This window comes from Erithacus rubecula (genome assembly GCF_903797595.1).
Source record: "Erithacus rubecula genome assembly, chromosome: 2".
Taxonomy (NCBI): Eukaryota; Metazoa; Chordata; class Aves; order Passeriformes; family Muscicapidae; genus Erithacus; species Erithacus rubecula.
In genome coordinates, this window is record NC_136685.1 from 40,137,054 (window position 1) to 40,154,677 (window position 17,624).

The 17,624-nt window shown below is 33.4% G+C and overlaps 1 protein-coding gene across 2 annotated transcripts in view; it reads left to right on the top strand.

The window, feature by feature from the left end:
• Positions 1-17,624, top strand: part of GRIK2 (glutamate ionotropic receptor kainate type subunit 2) — a 359,794-nt gene that overhangs the window by 216,245 nt on the left and 125,925 nt on the right. For both annotated transcript variants that reach the window (XM_079299157.1, XM_079299156.1), the window contains one exon: positions 6,394-6,617. In XM_079299157.1, coding sequence (XP_079155283.1) covers positions 6,394-6,617 — 224 coding nt within the window. The remainder of the gene's footprint in view (positions 1-6,393; positions 6,618-17,624) is intronic.

The following is a 17,624-nucleotide window of genomic DNA, read 5'->3' on the forward strand; positions in this document are numbered from 1 at the left end:
ATTAAGCCAAATTTGACACAAGTCAAACTTTATTGTGCGATGAAATGAGTTCACTGAAACAATTTGATAGAACCCATCAATCTGAGAGCAGAAAGTATGTCAAAATTAAAAGATGTAGGATTTTTTTTGTCCTGAGTGCAGTAACTGCAATTCTAGATGGCAGCTGGTTAGCAACTGGAAAAAAACTTGACACTTCCAGGAAGTTGCAGTAAATCTGGAATGTATAACAATAAAAATGTTAGCTACAAAAAAGGAATCAATGTTACCTGTGCACTTTATTTCAAGAAGGTGTGCTTCAGCATGGTATCTTAACAATTTTAATGTTAAACATCTCTAGTAGAAAAATACAAATTTAGAAAGAGTGTGTAAAAACAGCAAAGAAGAACTGAAGCAGTTTAATGTTACTATTGTCATTTTTTTTTTTCTTAATGAAAAATTAAGAAAAAAATTTCCTGAATTCTGAGCCACAGTATCACACAGAATTGTAAATATCTTTGACAATTTCCTCTTTTTGGGGGGTATATGAATCCCACTCTTCTAAAAATTAGAAGAAACTTTTGGACAAAATTCCTAAAATTAAGTAAGAGGTTTTTTTACTGTTGAAATGAGTAATCACCCACCTTCCTGCTACATATACTTTCATGGCCTACTGCCTCTAGTACTTTTCCACACAATTTGCTTACCTGCTGATTAGACTGAAGTTGGTGCAAAATACTTTGATGAAAGTGTATTATAAATCAACAGATAGAAGTTATCTCTATTTTTAATGAGTACACACTGGTTTAGTACTGTTGTTTTTCCTTGATTATACATTCATGTAATTACAAAGGAGCAAACAGAAAACAATACCAAAAATCATTTCTAGACAATGCTGTCTTGATCAAAATATTTTCTAATTTAAAAGCCCCTGAAAGAAAGATTCCATGCATTCTATACATTCTATTTTTGTCTAGTTGAATTCATGTAAAAATGTTGTTTCTATGGCAGTGGACAAAATGCAAATTTCCTCTACAAAACCTTTTGCCTTTAAAATAGAACTTTTGCCTTTAAAAATAATCTACCTCTAGGTAAATGATCTTGTTGATTTCTAGATCAGGATCCTCTCTAAAGGGAGAATATATGAAAAAAAACATTAATTACCACTGCTGTTCAAGACTTTGCCAAGAAAAGAATTAGCCATGCTGAAACAAGAGGGTCTAAAGAAATGCAACCACTGTGTAATATTACAGTCAATGAAATGAATCAGAGTAAACCACCTGTCTTCCAGTGACCTTTTGTTGTCGAACAAATATTGAGAAGCATTTCAACAGTTGCAAACATCCATGTTAGGTGAGCCAGTATCTATTGAAACTGTTGTAGTATGTCACTTTCTTATGTTAAAGTACTTTATTATGTTAATAAAGTAGCAACTGCTACTGTTCCATCTATATGGGATATTGTTAGAAATTAAGTTTAAATTATAGCGGGATCCCACAAATAAGAAGCTATGACATTTAAATTCAGCTATCAATTATTTTTTTTCACTTTATGGTATATTATTGACATTTGGCAAAGGCAATTTCTTGTACCAGCTTTCCAGGACCTGTGAGGAGGTTATCAAGAAGTTTCATCTGGACTTTTCACAGAGGAGCCAGGAAGGAAGAAAAAATGCAACAAGCATAAACTGAAAACCTCCAAGGGCGGAAATCACATAGTCTCTCTAAACAGCCTGCTCCACTGCTTGTCTGTAGAAACTTTTTCACTATGTGGATAGACAAGCAGTGGATCTGCTTATCCAGAAATGTCATGTAGTCACCTTCCTTGGAGGTTTTCAACACTGGCTAGGTAAAATGCATAGCAAACTGGTCTCATCCAGGCAGATGCTTTGAAGAGAAAATTGCACTAGAGACTTACTGATCTCTCTCCACTTGAATTGTACTATGATCCTGTGAAAGGCAGTAGAGAAACAATTTCTGTCAAAGTAATGTAAGTGGCTAGTTAAAATAAAAATAGCAATAAAGGCCTAATAAGTTCCTAGTGATTTCAAAGGAAATGAAGATCTTGCGACAAGACCAAAAATTTCTTGTGGGGTATAAAATTTTCTATAATGTAGTAGCATGAACAAAGCAGTTTAGGATAGACTGTAAGCTTAAAAGCAAATTACAGATCTTATCTTTTCAAAGTAGTGGCAGGGAAATGCACTTTTGTGAACAGGAATAATGCATAAAGTCTCTGTGCATTAAGAGTGTGTTAGACAGGATTAAAGAATTGAAGCTGTGCTTTAGCCTTCCTTTTTTTTCTTGGGGGTACATTTTCTCCAAAGAGTATGTTACTGAAATTCAGCTCAAGTTAACAGTCTAAAAAAATTGGGGTAGCTGAAGAAGTTTGCATATTGACTTAGGGTCTTAGGCTGATAAAACATAATGGATTAAACAACAGCTTTGCAAAGTTTTTCTTTTAAAAAAGGCAAGTTCCTTTATTTTCAAGAATAGTTACAGGCAATAAGTGCATTGCTACTTGTAGAGAAGTAAAATTAATTAAATGTCTCTTCAGTGTATGTGTAGTTCTGTGTATATTATGCAATTACAATATGACTGTAGAGATTAACTGGATAAACAGCTGAGAATCGATAGTGTATGATTCCCTTTGCATTTTTAGTATAAACATTAATGGTTGCTAAATCAATGTTATGAGCAAAATTCTTACCAGAAGACTCCATTTACATTGGCTAAAAAACTCAATTATTTTGTTGGAATATTGTGTAATGTTAGCCAAATTAAAAATAACTATTAGCCATTTCATTGTTTCTCTGTCTAGAGTGTATTTAAATTCTTCATTCATTTGAACAGAATAACAAAAGAGACAAAAGTTTTTCCGAAAATTATCAGCAAAAGAAAATTAAATACATGTTTGTTTTTCCTTTGCCTGGTATTACTAGTAGAAGCTATGTAATCCTCTCAAAATTCTATTTCCCCAAAAATTATTGTGATTGTTTCTTTGGGTTTTATAAAGTTAATTTTCACAGGCAAAAGCACCAATTTCTGCAAATACCAACTTTCTGTACATGCTATGGCTATATGCTCCTCAACATGAATGTGCAGATTTCTTGCTGAAGTTATTTGTAGCTGCAAGCGTAGATCAAATTTGGTATAATTTTACAATCTCTCTTCTTAGAGGTTATATACCAAATTTCATCCCTGTACAAATGAAAAAATGTCATTCTTTTTTCTCTCTGAATATTGCTATATGTACAATAGTCAGAGAACAAGCTGCTTGGAAGTAAAATGTAAGTGAAGAAACAAAGGAGGATAACTAGACTGACTTAAGCACTTCTGAAGTAAACCAGAGATACTTTGAGTTGTTGGTGAATGAGCATCCTACAACTGCACATGGTAGCAAGACAGGGAAGTTTTATACATGTGTGCATGCTTATCCTTTGTTCCCACCTTGGTCAGATGGGTATTATGGTCAGGGCTTTTCCTCCCTGTATCATGGGTGCTCTTCTGGTACTTTCAAGGGGTGCTTTGCTGCCTTACTGTTGTGATCAAGCAGGTGTTGCTTGGTTCACTGCTCAGCTGGTTTGGTCCAGGTTGGTTGGGAGGTCCTGAGTTAAGATAGGTCATGTTGGGCAGGAAGGGAGAGGATGCACAACCACACCTTTTTATCTGCAGTGCAGTCCTCTAGCACATAGTTCAGTAGGCTGTGCAATTCCTCTGTTTTGTTCTGGACCATTCCTTGTATTGGAATGTCCTTGTCAGACTGTTTCTAATCGTTTTTGTAGCCTTTAGTTGCAGAATTTTTCTTTGTAGCAACTATCCTACTTACCTCACCAATCCTTGGATGCTGTCATAAAAATTTTTTCATCTGAAGAAAGTGTTATTATGGATTGTGTTTCCAGATAGAGATATTTAAAGAATAGAAGCATGCATACATTCATTATAAAAACTGGAATCATCAATCACTGCCAAGTGAGACAAATATTCTTTGTAATGGAGCTTATCAAAAAGCCATTTTAGGACATACTAATTTGTTAATGTTGTTAAATGCTGACTGATAAAATACTAATTTTACACAATTCCTTCCCTATTTGTCCCTCCAATTAAACTAAAGAGGATTCTCTTTCTTGTGTATCCTTATTATAGCTGAGCGTACAAGACTAGTACTGCACTTCTGGAAACTTGACCCCTACTTCCTCATATTTACAAATAGTGCTCTTTTCAGAATGAAAGAATTGCCAGGAGAATTGACTATTTTGGAGATAAAATATATTAACAAAAGTTGCATGTGGTAATATTACATTTTTAAGTTAGTAATTTCCTCTGTTATTAAATACTCTAGATTTGTTTGTTTGTTTTAATGTTTTTTGTTTGGTTGGTTGTTTTTTTTTTTTTAATTAGGTGCCTAATTTTTCTTATGGTAATATTCTAGTTCAAGAACATTGAAACAGAGTTACTCAGCTCTGAAGAGAATCTTGAGATGTCAAGTTATGTACATAAATTTTGTATCTGTCCTCTCAGGTTGGGATGTCTGTTCTATTCTGTCATATGAGACATATTATTTCTTGATCAGTTTTTTTCCTAATTTCATCTGCAACTTGGCTCCTCTTGGCTCCTCTAGAGATAGCTACAACCTATATTCATTTGCATATGGTTTTATTTTCATCTAATGACCAAGAGTTGAATTTTCTATTGTATTTATTAAAATGAACAATTTGTTATTCATCAAGATTCTGTTAATATAATAAGACCAAAATTCACATCTACCAATAGCCTTCCAGAAGTTCTAATATATCTTATCTGGTATCTTCCTCTTCTGACATTTTCTAGTCAGTTGTCTTCAAACTCTTAGGTTATGGTCTGCAACTTGCCTCACAAACTAATAACTGGGATTGTTATGTTTTGCAAACTTCTACCTGTTGACATATAACTTTTAATTCAAATTAGTTTTAGTTTCCTACTTTACCATTTTCTTTCTGCATCAGCTAGAATATCATCAATAATATGCAATCCATAAAAAGTCATCCACTGTGGAATTAAACCTTGCTGTTTTGATTAATATCCAGAAGTTCTGAATACCAATGGAAATTAAGTGCATGTTATTTTTTTTGACCAATAGACCCTTACCAAATAAAATGACCTGTGCCAACAGATTTTTACATTATAGCTGACTACAGCAGAACTAATTATATGAATGCTCATGACAAGAATAGACCACAGAATAGCTTTGTGTAAGGTGAGAAAATAAAAATTAAAAGGAACACTGAAATGCTACATTGCATGAGATTTTGAGTGTTATACATTATACACAATACTAAATGAGCAAAAATGTACATGAATGTATGAATTTATTTTATTTGGAATAATATCTCTCTATCTTACAACATGGATTCTGAAAACTGTATCCTTTGTAGCTACATTGCTTAGATATATCCCTTGAGTAACAGGATTCCATGACAGCTATCCCATTTCTGTCATTACATACCTACATTTACGTATGATTTATAAGGAATTCTTCATTTACAGCTTTTTGGGTCATGTACTGTAAACTTTCTTGCTCTGAAGTGTCCTCTTTCTTATGTGCTCATGCACACACACATAGACATACATACATGACGGGAGTGTTTCAAAAGCTGTTGACAGAGATAAAGATGTAGGTACTGTAGATTTTTTGTCACTCTGATTTCCATTAAGTTTTGATTAAAAGAATAGCATAGACCCTTTACTAATCTCTTACGAATTATTTCTATAATAACTAAAACTAATTGTTAATTGACAAAATGCATTCAATTGATGATTGTTTTAAATGGTCCAATTGACTAATAACTATCTCCAAGTTTTGTAGTGATTCCCACGAATTATTAAGAACAGCTGTGCTTTGTTAGTACATCCTCACCAACCTTGCAGGTGTAGCACTTTCAATTTTAAACTGGTCTTCATTTTGTACCATTTTTGCCCTAAAATATGAAGAACTGTCTTGCACTTTTTATGCTAAAATATGAAGAACTGTCCTGCACTTGTACTAGCATATTGACATCTGCTTCCCAAATATATTAATTTCTAAAGAACACAGTGAAAGAGTGGAAAAGAGAAGACATATGTTGAAATGTGCAATTAATAAAGTTTTAAAATATGTGATAATGGATAGTCACGTTTTCTGCAAGATGCAATATTTTTCTTCAGTTGTATCCCTGTTCTAGAGCTTTTAATTTTTTCTAAATGCTATGCCAGTTTAACAAAGAGGAAGTAGAGTAAATCTGTTGCCTTACTTATAGGAAGAAGAGACTGTTAAATTTCAGGCAACCTAGTACAAGAACAAACATCCTCCATACAAAGTTTGTGTTTTGCATAATCTGTTTGCTTCAGCCTGTTTCTTCTCACTTATGGCCTTTTTCTCTTTTTGTATTTTTGTTAACAGAAAGCTGACCTTGCAGTTGCACCATTGGCAATTACCTATGTTCGTGAGAAGGTCATCGACTTTTCCAAGCCCTTTATGACTCTTGGAATAAGTATTTTGTACCGCAAGCCCAATGGTACAAACCCGGGCGTCTTCTCCTTCCTGAATCCTCTCTCCCCTGATATCTGGATGTATATTCTGCTGGCTTACTTGGGTGTCAGTTGTGTGCTCTTTGTCATAGCCAGGTAACATGTCAACTTTTGTGATTTTTTTGGCAATTGTTACCATTTTTTTCTTACTAATAATTGTCAAAAGTCACAAAACTTTTCTTACTTTCATACTCTTATATTTAAGCTTCATGATTTATGGAAGAATAATGATGAGGGTTCTCACTATTAATATTCTCCACTGCCATACTAAGTCTCCAGCTTTTTACTGGACTTTTCCCCTAAGTCTTGAGTATGCTAGCTAGATTTCTTCTTTTATTTAAAAATATAGACACTACAGAGTTTTTAGGACAGCTTTTCTCAGCAAGTCTGCATTTAGAAACACGGGGTTTGCATGTTTTATTTTGTTACCCTGGTTTGTTTTTATGCTGTGGTGCTCAATCTGAATTTGAATACTTAGCTGCCCCCACTAATTCTAGATGTCCAAACTGGGCCTCTACCAGTTGAAAATGTTTGCGTAGGTTAGTGTCTTTGAAGTAGAGTAATAGTATTTATTTTTAAATTTTGTGATATTTGAAATCCTTGAGATACTTCAAAGAATTTAAAGTCTCTGAGTGGAATGTTTTTGGAAGCTTAGGTGAGCTTTTGGAACTAAGGAGCTCAATGCATCAGTTGCTGAATTATAAGTTGATTTGATATATAGGGCTCACTTTTTTTATCTGTTGTTTTCTACCCAAAGGAGCAGAAAAACATCTTATGTCAAAAAATCACATTTTTACCTTCTCTTAACGTATTAGGACTGAGTTCAGATGCTCACATAAATACAGACTTAAATGTAACTCTGTCTTTTGTCATGACAACAAAAGAAAAAACTCAGAAGAGTGTATGTTTTCTTTTTTCCCCTTGTAGTCACTTGCAACTATTTTTAAATCAAATGTATGTAAACTACATTGGTTTTTATCTCTTTAATAAGAGGATGTCTTTTTGTTTGAGTTGATAATGAAATCTCACTTTAGTCCTGAGATTTCTGTGATCTCATGCTATGGTTCAATGTAGAATCTTCATATATTTCTTTTTCTATAGTGCTCTATTTAGTATCAGGATTCTCCATCTATGTTTTATACTCTCTGTTTCATTTTGCAGGAGTTGTATCATTCCTATATTAGGGAGAAGCAATATTTTTAGATACCAGTTTAAAAGTAATTTGGCACCTGTAGATTAGGTGCATGTGATATTGAAGTAATATAGATAACACTGAAACATATTTTGTAATGAAATCCTTTACTTTTGTGTACCTTTTTGAAAAGTCTGCTTTGAAGAGCCAAAGTTATGTTGAAAGTTTATTGAAAGACCCCTATATTTTAGTGGACTATATAGCCAGAGATTACAATCATTTCTGAGGTGTTCCTGCCATACAGATACCTCTGAAAGCAGAGCTGAGAATAAATCACAACTGTTATCTTGTGGAATGCCTCACATAAAATATTTATGCATATGTCCAAAAATTTTAACCCTACTGTTATCACTGAAGGACATATTCAGCTTGATGCACAGTGCTTTTGACAGTAACTCCCACTAATGTTAGTAAGACTTGTATGGCTGAGCTCCTAGTTATGCTTTGAAAATGTGCCTTGACATGTTTTTTAAGGAAAATAGATTTTCTTGAAGCTTTTTATTTATTTATTTATTTATTATGAAATTAAACTATTTGGCCACTTCAGCTCACTAGCAGAACAGGAAGAAATATTTATTTTTATATAGAAGCACTAGATAATAGATCAATAAAGCTGACTTTTTTTCATTTGTCTGTTTTTGTGAAGAGCACCATGAATTCTTTATGTAATTGGAAGCATTATCTTCATTGTAAAGCAATATGGGATATATTTTAAAGTGAGCAGAGAAGTTTTGCATTTATAAAATTTTATAAAATATCTTTTTTTACACATAAATTTATACCAGCCTTCATAACTAGAGATTTTCAGTATTTCTTAACTGGTAGAATCAAATATTGATAACACATTTAGAAATAAAAATGTAGGGCTATGTAAGACAATCTACAGATTTTATTAATGCAGAATGACTTAATAGTATGTGATAGCATTTTCTAACACTATTGCTCATGAAAGGAAACAGGTCAAATTAAAAGTTGAATTTCCTGCTGAATACTAAGCAGAAATAAAAAAGAACTATTAAAGTTGAAGACCTGTTTGCAAATACAATGCAAAAAATGTATCTGTCATGTAAAGAGAGATACTTTAAAGTGTAGAAGTGAAGAGGTCTTTGCAGCATGGTATGTATTTTCAATACATTTATGGGTTGGGCATTGCACAGCTGATGTATTTTTCAGTCCTGTGTGTGAAAGTCCTGGACTGTATGCCTCTGGTCTTATTAAGATGTTTTCTATTCCATAACAATCCTTCCACAATGGATGTTTATCTACAAGTGTTTCATAATTACTTTGTGTTTCATATTAAGGTGTGCCTTTGTTTGGAGCAGTGCTTAGCATGTCTTTTATGATATAATGTTTTGTAATTACAGCTCATGAGAGTGTCCAGTATAGAATATTTATTTTAAAATTGGTACCTCCCATTTTTGTGTTAAGTTTTTCGTGCTGTTATTGTTTCCACGTCTTCCAAACATTATTGGCATGTAAGAGCTTGGTGCATTGAAAATGGAAAATACCATTCTATTTTACTACTTGGATCTCACTCAATAATTAGTTGTGTGGTGATATTTAAGGAAAGATGCAGAAATCAGTAAAATTTCAGGAATCTTTAAGAATGAATTGCTGAAAATACTTCCATAGAAAGGGAAATATACATCTATATCAGTCCTTTTCTTAATTTGCAAGAGCATTGGATTTTCCTTACAATTTGAAAATCTTATATAAAGATCTGTAAAGTTTCCACGCTCAACAAGATAACAGGCTAGGAAAGATTGTGTTAGCTGGATGGCTTTTCTATTTCATTTTCCTCTTGTAGTTCCCCCCATCCCCCAAAAGATTATTCTGGTTTCGGACAGATATTACATTGTGGGTGGGATGAACCTATATGTGTTGTACAAAGTGTTTTCTTTAATTGTCATTCTTTGACTGTGCTTTCTCTATAGATACAAGAACCTCTTAATCTTGTTTGTTGCTGTTGTTGAATCTCAGTAGTTAGGGGGCTTAGGCTCTGGAAGTTCCTTGCTTTGTTGTACAGACTGATGACTGATATATGAACCCAGTCTGCTTAGCACGAAGCCTATTCATTTTCTGGGAACTGAGAAATTCATATAGTTTCTTCCTCTTGTGGCAACTGTAATAGATCTTTCTGGGGCTAGATAGCATTGCATAGACCTTTCTGTGTCTGCTAGCAGTGTCTTCTCTCATCTGAAATCCTGTTGCATTCCAATACAATACTTGTATGCCTTTGCCTTTACTAGTTCCTTTGATTTAGAATAACAGTCAAATTCACAGTTTAGATATGATTAGAAGGAAAACGAAGACCTCAGTAAAGCACACCAACTGTGTTTTGGACTTCTGTCAATTACACATTTTCAGATCAAAAATCTCAATTAGTGGAATTTTTTTTAATTTCTGTCTGTCGCTGCAAAACATTGCTCCATTTCTAAGCAACATGATGTCTTCTTATAGTGTTGTATATCAACTTCATAGACACATAGTGTCCCTTCCTTTCCATCAGTCTGCAAATAAGAAAAAATGCTTCCTATTTTTGGCCTGCAAAAATCTAATACATAACTAACTGGAGAATCCTTCCTTTCTATGTAGATAGTATGAAGAAAACCAGTTTTATGCTTTGAAAAATGCTTAATGTGTTTTATTTACACAGGTCTTCCTATAAATTACTTTCAAAATTAATCTTCAGCTGGATTTTCTTATGATTATATTGTATTTTTGAGCCTTGTGCATAATTTTAAACATCCATGTCTTTTTGTATCTTTTCTGAAAACACAGATTGGAGACTAAATTTCTTAAATATTTTGTATCAAATAATTTTATGCCTAATTTGCCAGATTTCAAGTTACTCACTGAACACTGATGGATTTCTCTGTGTAGTAAGGTCTTCTTTTGCTGTGGACATATCTGTCTGTTATAAAGAGTTTAAAGTTTACTCTTAAGTGACCTCTCTTCAAAACTGGAAGAGATACAGCTGCCTTAGTAAGGTGCTTCATTATTGCAGATCAGATGTGAAACAGGTAATCTGTCCTGGATAAAATTGTCCGCTGTTGAGCTCTTGTGCTTCTTACACTGAGCTGACTGAAGTATCAGTGAATATTGTTCAAATATACATCAAACTGTGCTCACTGCCATAATTGCTAATTTTGAATCATGAGTTGTCATTTTAAAGGGCTTACTTCCCTTTACTTGTAAAACATTTTTTATGCTAGGACTTCCTGCCTTATTCTCCCTTAAGAGAATGCTTTTCTACATCTTCTAAGTCAAGCCCTTGTGCTGCTTTCAGCTGCCAAAGTATTTGTTATCACCAATTTTTTCATTTCCTCATAAACACTGATTAGAGCTCAAGGAACATTGCCTCATCAATAAATTATATTTTTTTTTCTTACCAGCTGGAATAAAACATAATTGAATAAGACAGGTTTTAAAAATTCTCCACACATTTATCTTAATCTTTCCTCTGTGAAGAATCTCAGGAATAGCCCTCTACTTCAGACTGTAACAGATGCCTGGGCATTAAGTCTCTCTAGAATGCATGCATATCCTTTTGCATCTCATCAATCTTAATTTTTATTTTATATTTTTGATCATATGATTTCTGTCCTTAATCTTGTCTGAGTTATTTTGAAACTATTTGTTGAAAACTACCTTGATGGAAGGAATGAATGAGGGAATGAGAGGAAGCTGCTTTTCCAGTTACTATGGAGCTCTGGTTCTGAAATTACTATGTTGATAATTAACCAGGTGGAAGTTAGCAGATTTGCCCTTTATTTTAAACAAGTGTTCTTTTTATGGGAATTTTATTTCCTGAAGCCTCCCTGAAGAACTGCAGCATATGCTATTAGGTGTTTTCAGGAATAGATTCATTATCCTGTAGGGCAATCCAGGTGTCAGCAGCATAATCTGCTTCTCTTATAATCTTAGAGTTTTAAGATAGTTTTGGCTCAACTGTAATGAAAAGTATTAATTTTTTCCTCTGTTTTAATGCAGTTGTCACTCTGCTATAAAATGTTGTGCAAGTAGAAAGGCTAAAAGCATGCCAAAAATTACATACTTACCAATTTTTTTCCCTAACAATTATTTCAAAATCGGTAAATCTTTTCTTTGACATCAATTGGCACCTTATGACCCTTAGCTGATTGCTTCCAAAAGACTCTGTATAGTCTGCTTTTTTTCATATAATTTTTTTGTGGCTGAAAAGCAAATCCTTGCGCTTGGCAGAGATCATCCTTACTGTGAAAAAAGAAATTAATTGTGCTAGCCTCTGAAACAGAGCACTGAGGTTTTTTGTCAAGTGTACTTGGCAGATTGCATGACAAGAATTTTTCTCTCTCTTTGGTGACTTTTAGGAGTTTTTTATTAATTGATATATTTGTGTAGCTATCCTTTGGGAGAATGTTCTAGGAAACTTACTTGCTGAACTAAATTAGTAACAGTATTTGAATAATTAAGTAATTTTATGTGGCTAGCACAGAGATCTGATGATCTGTCTCTTTTCTATATAAAAATTAAGAAAACCTTCTCATGGTCATCATCTAGGCTGTGTAATTATTATGAGAAATTATGATTTAGATCACAATCAGTGCCATAAAATCTAAATGTTTTGGGTGAGGATACATGGCTTAAAGAAGGACATGTATAGCAATGAGTTGAGCAACAATCTCTCACTTGCATTATGACACTTGGAAGAGTGCTTTGATCTCTCTGAATCCTTCAGAAGAAATTAAATGTTAGTTTATGAAATTTATAGTTTATAAATAAGCAGCTCAGTATGTACGCCTCATCCTAACCCCTCAAGGTTTGCTTGAACCACTTTTGAACGATTCCAATCTCCTTCAGCTGTTCAAGAAGAGACAAGACTTCCACGAGGTCTACGAGTCTACCTGCAAGCATAATGTCTACATAATAACCTCTATTATATTACAATAATAGAAAACTTGTCTTTTAAACTTCTTAACATATATATCCTCTGTATGTTTTGAGGTTAAAAATCCCCAGTTCTCTAAATCCTTGCTATATTGGTGGAAGATCAATCTGAAATCCCAGATACTACTTGCCGTGCATCAAAACGATGAAGAAACTGCTGCCAGCAAAATAACTGAAATTACTGGGGCTGTCTGAAAAAATCATAACCAACTTTAGCAGTCCAATGGAAAGTATAGTATTCCCCATTGGCTAAATCTCTATATGCATGTTGAAGAAGTAAAGTATATTCACTTAAAGAGGGTCAATTCTGGATTCCTATGTCAAGAAATTGATTTTCTTTTTCCAACTCTCCTGATATAGGTATTTTAGGAAAGCAGTAGGTATGGTGACTTCTGCCTCATAGAAACCCTCTTGTAATATGCATTTTTTGTCCAGCTGCTTCACCTGTATGTTTTAATTTAATTTTTGTTCCTTTTTTGATTACCCTGATCAGATTTTGTTTGTTATTGAGGAGTACAGAAGTATCTTAATAATGATGTCTAGAATTGAAGATGGCCTAGAAACTCCATCCTGTTATTTTTTTTTCTCATTGATTTGGTAGACATTGCAAGGCTCTACTATATTACTAATTATCCAAGAACCTAGATATTTTTAATGGCTGTGCTGAATATTAACTGTTCATCCTTAAGGAATTTTGTGTCTCTTACTACCAGAAACTCAATCTCTTCATTCTCACTTACTTAGGAACCCATCCTGAGTTCACTTTTATGACTTCCTGCATGCAGATGCTACATATTTTAAAACATATATTTCCTCTCCATATCGATGGAATATTTGCATAGAATTTGAGGGTATTTATGCAAAATTGTTTCAAAAGTCATGTTGCTCTACTTTTCATTCTGTGATCTCTTCTTTGCTTCAGTTATTCATTTACGTATTTCACTGAGTATTTCGCTGCCCAAATGTGTCAGGATCCTAAATATATTTTTGAATCTCAACAGTACCTTGAATCTTAGATTCTCAAGCCCTTTAGCTTCACTAAAGCTCTTGGAGTCTTTACTAGTAAAATCTAATTTTTTCATTGGTGAATAGCTGATGAAATTAGGAGTGTACTTGGTGGCCTCCTATTTTGTTTTTGACTTAGTAGAATTGTTCTATTTGATTCATTGTGTTTCACAGAGTTCATTGCTAGACATCTGTCTGAATATCATTCACTTTTTATCTAAATCATTATTTCTAACTGCCTGTGACAGTTTAATAATTACATTTGCATTCCCTTAATCATTACAACAAGCTCGGAGATGCTGGAAGATATTATGCCCCACTGTATTGTCATTTTTTTTCAGACACACATAATCCTGTCTTACACACTCATAATTGAGTTTACATGCCCAGTTTCCATGCCCAGTGACTATTTTTGCACAATCTTTGGCCAAGTCAAAATGTTATAAACATACATACACTGAAAATTGTTTTTGAAACTATCTCTGTAGTCAAAACAGTGATATTTCTCATAAAAGACTTTAACTGTCTCTAGCTAATTGTGTTTAACTGAAAGCACAGTAGGTGTCATCTACCTAATTTTATGTTTTCAAATGTTTTGGATAAACAATCCCCATAAGTGAGTCAATATCTGAAGACTGTTTTGTCAAGAGTTCTATGGCATCAGACAAAATAATATTTCATATCTATCATGGGCAGTGATTTGTTATTTTTGTTAGGAGTTGTGGTTTCTATTTATCCTTCTTCTAGAAAACCCAGAAAAATAAAATAATATTGAGCAAAAATGGCTGAAGTGGAATGAAATATCAGTTTATGTAGGATAGCATTTCAGGATTACTTGAAGGATAGGAAAACCTGGGTAACAAAGGTGTTTTACTCCTTTATTATCTAAAATAGATCTTGTGCTGTTACATAATATTAAAAAGTAGATGCAATTCTCAAGTACTTTTAGATATTTATAACTGAATAGTCAATTTTTCAATTGTTTGGAGTAGTAGAACTTGTCTGTTAGAATCTAAGGTAGTTTTTTGGTGGGTTCTTTTTATTTCCTTTGTTTTATTTTTTTTCTTTTTTTTTTTGTTTTGTTTTTTTTTGTTTTGTTTTGGTTTGTTTTGTTTTTCTTTGGTTCGTTGTTGTTGTTTCGATGAGCATAGGTTTCTGACTTCAGAACCAGAGGTAATTAAGGTTTGCAAATTTAGCTAAACCCAAATATTGTAAATCTCTTCTCTTTCAACCACCATTATCCATTATATTCTGAGAAATAGATTGAAGTAGATTTTAAAATAGAGCTAAATTGTAGGGAAAACAACAGAAAAGGAAAATCCCCCAAACTAAAATAAACTTAACAGAACTTTATCTCTTTGAAAGATAGGGCATTTCTTTCTCAGAGGAAAAAAATATTAGATTTAGGTCATGGTTAAACACTGTAATTCAAACCAGAAACATATCTTTAAAAGAAGTAAGGAAATAAAAAGTGAATATTTCTTGACTTTAAGTCTTATTCACTATAGAAAAATAAGATTGTTCCATACAAGTTCCTGTAGACAGACTTATGGGAATTATTTTACTCTGGATCTTTCTGATTTAGCTGTTTCCAGTTTACCTTTCTTATGCAAGACTTCCACATCTAACTCATTAGAGAGTATTTATCATTTAAGCACTTATAGGACTTGATCAGAAATCAGTCTGAAAAAAATAACTATGATAACTTGTTTTGATATTGAAGTGAAATCTGTAGTGTGTCCAAACATTTCTGTTTTATGTATATGGAAATCAGTCAATGTTCACTCAAATGATGGTGAAATTGCTTTCGTGCAATCGTCCAGTCATGCATTTTCAGGCTTAAGAATAGTGGGTGCCTTTTTGTTGTTTTGTTTGTTTCTTTGTTTGTTTGCTTTTTGTGATTTATTGTATTATCAAAATTTTTGTCTTAGGAAACAAAGGTACCTTTCTTACTGGAAAATTATTTAACAATATTAAGAATTTTGAGCACTATAGTTAAAAATGCCACATTAACTAAGGGATATGCATTATTTTATTAGAAAATTATAGCAGTTTAAAATATCAAAAACTTTATCATTAACAGTTCTTACAGCACATCAGAGACAAGTTCAAATATAAGTAATTTTTATTAAATAGGGTTATTCTAGCACATCAGTCTCATTATACTGTTTTGTTTCGTGTGACCATCAGCCATGTGGCACCTTCACTTGCCATTTAGGATTTCCTTAAACTCTTTGCAACAGATAGCCACTAGCTGTGAGAAAGAAACATGAAGACAATGTTACTTCAGTTTGGTGAGATAATTTAAAAAAAGTTCAGAAGACTAAAGATAGAAAACCACCCAGATCTATTACCTCTCTTAATTTTGTTTTCTTGTTTCCTCAACTATGTGGGGCAGAAATGCTGCATGGAAAACTTTTTATGGGGTGAATAGTGAAGTGGTAGATAGGAAAAGAAGGTTATGCTATTTCTATCCATTCTCCAAGATATTGTTGTCCTTTCTTAGGAGAAATGGTTTTAGCTTTACACAGAACAGGATATACCTATTTGCTTTTAGTTATTTCATTTGTAGAAGTAAAGTTAAAGTGTTCTGTACTAGAGAACCATCACCAGGGATATTATACAGTTTTCAGCTAACAGGTAGTACAAAAATTAGTTCATATTCTGGAAAAGTTTTCTTGGTGGATATTTTGCAGGGAAAATCAAAAGGCTAATAGTGAAATGAAGGTTCAAAGGAGTCTCTTGGAAGGAATTCCACTGCTTAGAAAATTCTCTGGTTTTGTGGCTGACACAATGTAACCAATGAGCCCTGTCCTGAAGAAAAATTGAAGCAGGCTGCAGGATTTTTTGCTTGCACTGCTTTGCTGAGCTCACGGAGCGTTGCAAAAATACCTGAAAAAGGCTTCAAATTTGTCATATTTATCCTCCACACACTTCTCTCTCTTTCTCTCTCTTGCTCTCCTCTTTTTCTAAACAGGCATGTTAGAGGAGAGTCAGTACTTAATCTTGTCAAAATGTGGTCAGTGTGCCCTTCATTTACAGCAATGAAAGGAATTTTCACCTTGCTTCAAATGTAACTGTAATTGGATAAAATTACTAGGTAGATGCATACCAGAGGCTCACCATAACTTTCTGCTCAGCTGCTGCAAGAAGCTCAGTTCTAACTTCAGCCTAAAGGTCGATGGGGATTTTTAATGTTTGTAACACCTTCCTCATCATCCTGCCTTTATACTGTATAGTCATTTGTGCCTGAACAAAAGCAAATGTCAACCTTAGTAAGAATGATGGTGTTGTGCCTCTATGCACAATTCTAAATGATTCCTCAAGTGAAAGCAGAGAAGATTTCTGGGTGGTAGGGGAAGTTTCATTGGGCTTTCCTGTAACACAGGATAGCTTTTAGAACATCACTGAGCAGGGTCATGTCATGTTGTTACATAGTCAACACCAAATAATTCATTTAAACAATTCACAATTCAGAAGGAGTGTTTAAATAGTTAAATAGGAACAAATATTCTATGAGTTATGAAGAAAATGAAGTGAAAAAGGAGTAAATTTCTTAAGAAGTTAGGTTCAGCAGTTATTACTTTTCAGCTATGTAGGCAGGAACACATTTAAGTTTGATATTTGAATTGTAAAGTAAGAAAATTTTGAGGAAGATTTTGAAAAAAAAGTATTGATTTTTTACCTTAAGGCTATTCTCACATGTAGTCTGCATAAGACTCAATTGGCACTGGTGGAATAGCTACACTGGTTATCCTATGGCAGTGACATTAAAATCACTTCCAAGTTTCTCTTTTTTGGGGGGGAAGTGCAGGGATACTAGGAACAGAAAAAAAAAAAAAAAACAAACCCTGAAAAGTTACATTTCAGATTAGTTTATGTGGAAAGAAGTGTTTTTGAAAATATTGAAACTTGATGAAAAGATCTGCAGTTATATGGGACAGGAGTGTGAATTTGCTACCTTTGAAGAAACATAC